This window comes from Prunus avium, chromosome 5 (assembly GCF_965620075.1).
Source record: "Prunus avium chromosome 5, drPruAviu1.hap1.1, whole genome shotgun sequence".
Lineage (NCBI taxonomy): Eukaryota > Viridiplantae > Streptophyta > Magnoliopsida > Rosales > Rosaceae > Prunus > Prunus avium.
Window position 1 is genome coordinate 11658140 of NC_142288.1, and position 9465 is coordinate 11667604.

At 37.5% G+C, this 9465-nt stretch overlaps 1 protein-coding gene and 1 non-coding gene across 2 annotated transcripts; both read right to left on the reverse strand.

Moving 5' to 3' along the window:
- Positions 1 to 2622: 2622 nt before the first annotated feature.
- LOC110768263 (uncharacterized) lies at positions 2623 to 5900 on the reverse strand. The gene is made up of 5 exons (XM_088253689.1): positions 5829 to 5900; positions 4630 to 5531; positions 3471 to 4212; positions 3043 to 3399; positions 2623 to 2793 (listed from the first exon to the last, which is right to left on the reverse strand). Exons 1-5 carry the CDS (start codon positions 5898 to 5900, stop codon positions 2623 to 2625), a joined length of 2244 nt encoding a protein of 747 aa, XP_088109815.1.
- Positions 5901 to 8621: 2721 nt separating this feature from the next.
- Positions 8622 to 8712, reverse strand: LOC148294299 (small nucleolar RNA R16). The gene has a single exon (XR_015836160.1). It is a non-coding gene; the product is annotated as a small nucleolar RNA R16 (small nucleolar RNA).
- Between the last annotated feature and the right edge of the window lie 753 nt (positions 8713 to 9465).

The following is a 9465-nucleotide window of genomic DNA, read 5'->3' on the forward strand; positions in this document are numbered from 1 at the left end:
GAATCTTGGTCATTAATCAAATGATTAATATTCCTTTAAATCGTATAAATGCACCGATATTAAATGCAAAGGCTCAGAATCCGGTTGGGATTGGGAAGGGTACTGGTGGTGCTGAAGTCATATCAGTTTTCTTTCCAAAAATTTAAAAGTTAGTTACCCACAATAAATTGCATTAATTAGGTTTGGCACTCAAAACGCGTGTTCCAACTTAAATGAAAATAGAAAGCCGAGCAAATTATACGACGTCGTCTTATAAAGAAAAGCTGAAAAAGGGGGAAAAAACACGCGTGCTCTCTTCTCTTCTTCTTCCACCGAAATTCAAACTTTTATTTATTTGATAAAATAGCTAATTGGTACGCTCAATTCAGCTCAGTTGGTAAAATTCAAGAAAGAGAGGAAAATGACGCTTCTAAGTAGATTCTTTTACGAAAGACCACCACCACCTCCTTCCATTGGTGCTTGTAGAGATTCTTTAGACCCCCTACCTTCCAGTACTAGCAGAGGTCCACCAGTACCACCACCTCGTTGTGTCTCTAGCAAAGGTCCACCACTACGTCCTCCCTCACCACCACGACCCCCTCCTAAATCTAGTCAAGAGTCTTTGCCGCCACCCCCACCTCCACTTCCTCCGTTTTTTGGAAGTGCACCCAACAAGGTACAATCAATAACAGCACAGCCACCGCAACAGCCACCTCCTCCTCTTCCTGCAACTAACAAGCTACAACCACCTCCTCCTCCTCTACCATCCATTTCTAATTCCGGTCGTGGACCACCGCCTCCTCCACCTCCTCCACCATCCAGTTCTAGTTCTGGTCGTGGACCACCGCCTCCTCCACCTCCTCCACCATCCAGTTATAGTTTTGGTCGTGGACCACCACCTCCTCCACCTCCTCCTATGAGTGGTAGCCTTGGTAATAATACTAGGCCATCACCCCCACCTCCACCTCCTTCAGGACTGGGAAGGCCAACCCCGCCGCCTCCACCACCAGCACCACCTCCTCCACCACCTGGAGCAAAGGGATCTAATGCACCACCAGCCATTGGAAGGGGCAGAGCTTCTTCTGGGCCGACAAGTCTTGGAGAAGGTCGTGGCACTGGTGCTGCTAATGCCCCGAGGACAAATTCGTTAAAGCCCTTACACTGGGTCAAAGTTACTTGAGCTTTGCAAGAGATTCCAAACTCTGACTCTCTCCTCTTGAACCTTCTCCGATCCTTCTAAGCAATTCATTTTTTCTTTATTACGACGTTGTATACCATGATGACAACGAGCCAAATGATGATAATCTAGAAATGAGCATCATAAGTATTTTCCGCTTCTATTTCTTCTGCATGCTTCCAAGCTAGATCTTTCCGACTCATAACTGCAAACACAACACCATTAATTCAAGTCAGATAAGTTTATTTTTCCTTGCAATTTTTTCCGACTCATTGATGTATATGCTCTTGTTATAGGTTTTGCAAGACTAGAAACCATTCATGTATTGAGTGTTGAATTAACACAGTTGCACCAATTATAGACCAATATGTAGTTCATTGTGTTCCTAATAAGAGCGAGCCTAATAATAAGAGACAAAAAAAACATGATAATGAGGCATCAAACATAATTTAAATATTTCTAGAGGTTGAAGCATGATGCATACATGTAGAATCTCTATTATCATATAAATTAATGGAATAAGCAATAGATTAAAAAAAAATTATGCAATATAATTGATAACAAAGTGAGAGACACATATTGAGGGAGGAATCCCGAGTCTTTGCATTTATTATCCGTGCATTTACATGCATTTTAGATAATGTTAACTATTAGATTAATCCAATGAACTTTAATAAGTCCACATCATCATAATTGTATTATTATATTTATCCAATAACTCTGAAAAAAAAAAAAAAAAAAAAAAGGGTATCCCAGCAAGCAGCAACCATCTTCCCCGTAGGAGAAAAATAAAACATCTACCCCGACCCAGCCTCCGATCCTCACTGCCATCCATGGGAGCCGCCCCTCACTCTCTTTTCCTCACACACACACCTTTTTTTTACTAGATTCTATAGTTGGCAGGCACATATAAGATTTGAGTGCTGCTAAACGAACCCTAAAATTAACTGAGTACACCCTACGATCTAAGTACACCCTAATATTTTAATCAAAATGTAAAATTAACTAAGTACACCCTATGGAACTACCAAAAATACCCTACGATCTAAGTACACCCTGATATTTTAATGAAAATGTAAAATTAACTAAGTACACCCTATGGAACTACCAAAAATACCCATGGTAGACTCTAATACTTATAGCATTATTTTATAGTTGATTTTGAGCTTTATTTTTTTAATAGTATTTATAAATCTTTCACTTTTCATATGGATTTATGCTTCTACTAAAACTATTAACACTTTTTTGCAATTCCAAGTTCTTGCAATCACCTCTTTCGTTAAAAACACAATAGGACAAATGGGGAATCAACCACAAAGTATCTCATAACATTTTTTGTGCTGGTAGAAGCCAAATGAGCAAAAAGCCATCATAATTATTATATTTATGTTACAAAACAAGAACTGTTAATGGTATAATGAAAATGCAAATAATAATTAAGGTCACCAATATGATGCTTTACAAAACTACTCAATAAATATAGGGTCATTATCATAAGGGTCCGCTACGCCAGCTTCATATCTAAATTGACGTATACGATCCTGATATGGCGTAATCCAATCTGATGCAGTTATGGTTGCACATCTCAACCAACGCTGATCAACTGGTGGCATAGGGTGTTGACTTTCCAAATAAACCTGTAAAAGCAGAAAAATTAAATAAAACCAATTATGTGAAAAGAATAGTAAGCAAATATATATATATATATATATATATATATATATATATATATATATATATAAACATCTTAATTGTTTTACCTTAATCCAGTGATTGTGGTTAACAAATCCAATTGAAATCTCACGGCGATAGATAGAATCCAATGGAGCAGTCTCGTATGGAAAAAATGTAAGTGACTAATGCACTGACCAAGCCATGAGGATTACATTATAACAAGATGCAATGAGGTGTCCCATATCTGGTATAGTCATCCACCTATCTTGAAGTGGGAAGTCCTCAAAATAGTCCAACATATACTCAATATGTTGTACTCGTTCCTTACCATTTAATATTAACTCATATATGATAGATTCTTTCCTCAACTCCTTCAACAAGTCCCTGCGTACTTTGCGCCAAGCATTGTCACCAAACCCCATCAATGATCCAATGGCTCTAAAACCACAATTACCATCACTCTTAACATCTTGTGCCCCTCTAATATGTATCAACATATGTTTAGGAAACCACTTGTTAAACTCTGGTGTTAAGCAAGAGTCATCTACACTGGGTTTAGGCCTATAGACCTGCATATTACAATTACACCCAAATTACAATATAAACGACAGTATACAAATTTAATATTGTAATTACTTACAGGTAACTTCGAAGGCGGCTTCTTTAGATACACATATGGCAATGGTTGTGTTTGACTATTCAAAACTGATCGCTTTTGGGGTATGGTCTTTGGCTTCTTACATGGCGGTGTTGTAACAACCTCAAAAGCAGAAGGCAAACGTCGAGTAGATGTGTCAACTTTTGGACGACCTTTTATTTTAATCTTCAACTGGGGTTGTGTAAGTGTGGTAGATGCGGGATTCATAATCTCTTGTAACTTCATGCTAATATGTCTCTTTGTCTTAGAATTACAACTTTGAAACCACTTCACAAATAATTCTAACTGTGCATTTTCTGGAGGATTGTTCGGTGTAGTAGTAGGTCGGGGCTCCAAAAAATCTAACTTTCTCCAACGAGGATGAATACAGTCAAGTGGAATGGGCCTATGAGTCCGTTTGAACTCTTGCATCTCATGTGCACATGGTAATCCATGTGTGTGTTTTATTATGCAACCACATGATATAAGATCAACCCCAATATAATCTAACCGCTTTAGCTCAACCATAATATTATCCAATGCAGAAATAGATACAAAACCAATCAACTCCTTGAAGTCTTCTTTCCTGCAGTCATGTTGCACAAATGACAGACTCTTCTCAAATGATGCCTTTATCTCAGTGTGTTGCAATTCTATTAAAGGAAGAATTTTGTCCCATGATGTTCCAAACGTACACATGCTATTACCAAGTTGTTTCTTCAACTTTGCATGTGCAGTCTCCGCCCTGTATATTGTAGCAACATGTTTCATGTGAAGTAATATATATTGTATGCTATATAAATATTAATTGAAAATCAATAATAAATACCTATTTGATGTTGTATTCCCAAAATGCATACATGTGTTCGTCCAAGCAGCAACAAATCTTTCTTTATAAGGAATCAACCACATCTCTTTCACATAGTTGATGATAGAATTGTGATATTTGAAGTTGGTTTGTAAGGCCAGTAGATGTCTTTCATACTCGGCTTCTGTATTTGATGAAACAAGCATATTCCATGAAATTAAAAATTTGTCTGAACTAGCTTTGTCTTCAAATACATTTTTTCACTTTCCTAAGACTCCTTTATTAATATGCCATGTACATAATAAATGTCGAACACTTGGAAAGACTTTATGGAGTGCATTCATGAGAGCTAACTCTCTATCTGTGACAATAACACTAGGAATCGAATTATCATCCATAACACTCCTCAATCTAGCCAATGCCCATATGTAGTTGTCTTCTTTCTCGGCACTAAGATAAACAAATGCAATTGAGAATGTAAGATGTGTAGACGTCACCCCCACAATCTCCAAAAGTGGATAGCGAAACCTATTTGTCTTATATGTGCAATCCATGATCAAAATATGAGGAAATGCGCGCAGTAGCTTAATACTTGTAGGGTGAGCATAAAACAAATCACTTATAATATTAGCGGTACCATAGCTTCTATGCCACTCTGCATACTCATGGGCAAACAACTTTTGTAGCAATACCTGCATCTCTGACATACCTACTTTCTCAATCACCCTACTTTTTTGTCTGGCATTGTAGATTGTCTTCATTGTGGTCACATTCAACCTATCTCTACGTTTAAGAGTATATAATATATCCTTTGGCCTAGCCAAACTCTTAGACATGTCAACCACTAGTAAATTCTCTTCCACAGTTAATCTCCCTGCATATGAATGGCCTTCCATATTTAGTGCTGCAGGATGGTTATGAACTCCACATACAACCTCAAGTTGCCATGCATCTCCAGGACCACAGTTCACACCTTTCAATGAAAAGGGGCAACCACACTTCTTCGTACCAGTAGACTTCACACTTTTTTTCTTCAAAGGGTTTGAACTTTGATCAAGCTTGTGTGTTGTCATGCTATCTAATTCCACAACCTTTTTTTTCCTAAATTGGCCACCCCTCTCACAACAAAATAGAATTCGACCAGTCTTGAATTTACCAGCTCCTCCAATATCTGACCTCTTAATGATAATCACAAAGCCATTTGTTTTCCCTTGTTCACGAGTCCATCTTATTAATGCATCGCGACTTTTAAATATCTGTAAAATCACTAATAATTAAATTAATGTACACAATTATAAAATAAATGTATAAATATTCATTAATTTACCTCATTTGTGATAAATTCGTTTCCGTAGTCTAAAACACATTGTTTATTGATGTCGGTGTCTTGCTTAGATACATCTTCTGGATGTTGTAAAAAAAAACCCTCATATTCGTCATTGTTCAATACACATGTTTTAGCCTAAACCAACATGCCATAACTAAATTTTGAACAATATGATCGATCTAACAAGGCATGGGTATTCCTAATGACAAGATACAAGAAAACCAACCTTGTTACTGAAGCATGACAATCTCAATTCGGAGTTTTCATGCTTATTACACTCTGAATCCGCCAATGCCATATCACAGCATTCTACACCAAAGAAAAATTAATTAGAAAACACAACATGTAGTCCAATATTGAATTGGAAAGCACATGTAATTTCTTATTTATTTTTCGAAAGATTTCTTCCCCAATGGAAGATTGAACGCTTACTCTAAATATGGTGTCAGGGAGGCTACAAATACCCAAGAGTAGGGAAGAGCTCACTGTAGCAGCGGTTGGGGGAAACCTATTCATAAATAATCAGTAAACAGCCAAAAGTTCAAAATTTAGAAACAGCAAGGCTACCTTTTAAGCTCTCCAATCAATATGCAAAATTGGTCGATTCTGGCTTTGACTGCTCCAAGCGATTATGGCTTGCTGATCACAAAGATGGGCACCAAGTAATCTCTTGATTAGGGTTGAATATTGTTAGTAGGGTGTACTTATTAAAATTATAATTGTTTCACAATTCCATATATCCTTTTTGGTCATTTTATATTAGGGTAAATCGGTAATTCAATATATACTTTTGTAGTAGGGTGTACTCAGTTAATTTTAGGGTTCGTTTAGCAGCACTCATAAGATTTTCATATGCAGTATTTGTGGCCAATTAATTTTCAGTTATGAATTTGCATATTTAATTGCAGTATTCTGTTAAAAAGATCCGGATTTCATAAAATCTCTTTCTAGGCCTTGTTGAGTGTCAGTAATCCCAAATCAAGGGAGAGCGAGAGAGGCAGCCAACTACGGCTACACCCAGTGGCGGATCCAGGATTATGTGCCCAAAGGGGCTTAGTGTAAAAGTTCCAAAATATATTATCACTATAAATTTATTAATATAAATTTTGCCATGCTTACTTGTAGTTGAAAAAAAGGGCAGCGGATGGCGGCACAAGGTGGTGGTGATCGGCACTGGGCCACTGGCGAAGAGTTGATGGAGGTTGGGAGGTTAGGGTTTGAGAGGGTTGGAAGAGCTGTGAAATTGGGACTAAAGGTTTGGAGAGAAGCTGTGCAGAGTTGGGCTCGGGTAAGTAGTGATGCTGTTAGTTGTTTTTTATTTATTTATTTATTTATTTTATTATTTATTTATAAAAAAACTTGGCCCAAAACGACGTTGTTTTGAGGCCAGATCAATTTAAAAAAATTGACTGAGCCTTGGACCAAACAACGTCGTTTGGCAAGGCTCGTTTTAAAAAAAAAAAAAAACATAGAAGCGCAATGCGCAGCAGAGGAAGGGACTTTCGTCGAGCACTTGGTGTGCATACAAGGAGGCTTCCAGCAGCTGTCTAAGGGGGCTTTCATGGAGTCCCTTGCCAACTTTCCAGCCTTCCAAGGGGTCGTTTGACCCCTCTTGTCCCAACGTGCGTCCGCCCCTAGCTACACCAGTGAGCCCCAAAGCAATAGGGACAAAACCCACCACCCAATTGTTGTCTCAGCCTTAGGGAGAAAAAGGATCCTCAATGAATGAATGTGAAGATTGAAGCAGCCTCATCCTAAGCCCTTTTGCCAAAGAAGTCATAGCCCCTTCCCCCCACCTATGGTGGCAACGACATGTTTTTTAATTTTATTTACTTAGTTTTTTTTAATGATAAAATAATTGTTAATTTTTAAACAATTTTCTGATAAAAATAAAAATAAAAATAAATAAATGCTGATGTGTCATGTAATAAACGGTAGATTATAAAAATGGTTCAGATATTGTGAAATGCGGATAAATGCATGAAAATTGAATGTAGAAGTTCGGGATCCATTGGTGATGAAGGGTGGTTGGGTTGGGCAAGAGAAGGTGGATTGGATTGGGTGGTGGTGTTGCCATTGGGAGAGATTTTTTATTAATTACAATTATTTTATACTATTTAAAATAATTTGAAATGTAAACCTAAATTTTAAAAGAAAATTTAGGTTTAACTCAAGAAAATATTTAATAATTAGAATATGATAAATGAACTATTTTAATTTTGGGCTTCATCAAGTGGATTTATACGTTACGAGTCAATGAGTAAGCCCATGTGATATAGGCATGTTTAATATAGGAGTCACATTTACGTATATGCAATTGAGAGGACTTGAAATTAAAAAAAATTAGAAAATAGCTGTTAACTAAAATAAAATTACTATTAATCCTCATCTGCTTTTTGCTAAAGTGAAATAATATATTAATAAAAATTAAAATAATGTAATTACTGTTTAATTAAAAAAAAATTAATTTAAAAAAATATCTTCTTCTTCATCTCTCTCATTCTCTTTGCGCCCTCTCTTTCCCCTAACTTCACCATCAGACCACAACTACCACCCAAAGCAGCCACCAGTCAAAACCCTAAACCTCACCGCCACCTCCGCACCCATCAAATCAACCACCTTTTCCAACCACACCTCCACTGCCACAACTACCTCATCTCCTTCTCCCTAACCCTCGCTGAGATTGATGGCCTCTTTGGCTATGACTTTGTCGTAGTCGACATGGAGCACGATCATGGCATCATGTCCCAAGCCCTCCCAGCCTCCACACCTCAGCCGCTACTCAAATCCCCACCATTCTTCGCTTGCTCGAGACCTCTGCATCTTGGGCCAAGAAAGCCCTAGATATGGGCCTACAAGTAGAATTATACAAAATTCAAAGATCCTCAAAGCCATTCCACAAGTGGAAGTTGCAGACAATCTACATAGCATTAGATTTTGTTCGCCCATTTGCTTTTCGTCATCATCGAACATTTTCTTCAAAACTCAAAATCAATGCCAACATAAAACAAAAACAGGGCAATGCTTCAGAAAATAAGCAGAGTAATTTTGTCCACATTTATTTCAGTGTGTAGTATAAGAGAATGTTGTTTGTAGCATCATATGCATTGCCCTATATGATTGAGTTAATGGGTTTTCTAAATTAGGCTATGTTGTGTGATTTTTGGTGTTTATTATTGTTATAATATTGTGAATTTTCTTTTGTTGACTGTTTTTGGGTTGTTAGACCAAAAACGGAGGCTGAGCAAGTTGGGGAGCTTCTGTCTGTAATATTCACATGGACGATTGATAAATTCTTTAGGTTGAAATCCCATAAGCATTACTCAGAGGGTTTTTCTGTTGCTGATTTTCAATGATGTGTCTTTGCGAGGTTGAAGATGGGTGCACTATACTGTGGTGCAGGTGGGTGATTTTCCGGTGGGGTTGGAGTGGTGGTGGTGAGGGTAGCTTTGTGTTGGGTGGTGGTTGTGGTATGATGGTGAAACTAGAGGAAGAAGGGGAGAGGTCGAGAGAGAGACGAAGAACAATATTTAATTATATTATTTTAATTTTTATTAATATGTTATTTCACTTCACACACAAAAAAAAAAAAAAGTGGGCCATGTACATGATACATCATCATTTGTGGTGAAAATTACGAAAATAGCCCTGCCACATCTTCAAAATTGACAGAGTTATGAATGGAGGTAACAGCAGGGGCAAATTGGAACACAAAACCATGGTCAAAGGGGTTAAGTGTGCCATTTTAACTTTCAGGGAGCAAAGTGAGATTTGACCAAAGTTTCAAAATGCACTACAGTAAATAAGTCAAAAACTTATCCGATTTGCATCAACGCAGTCTCTTCTACTACATGCCCATAATA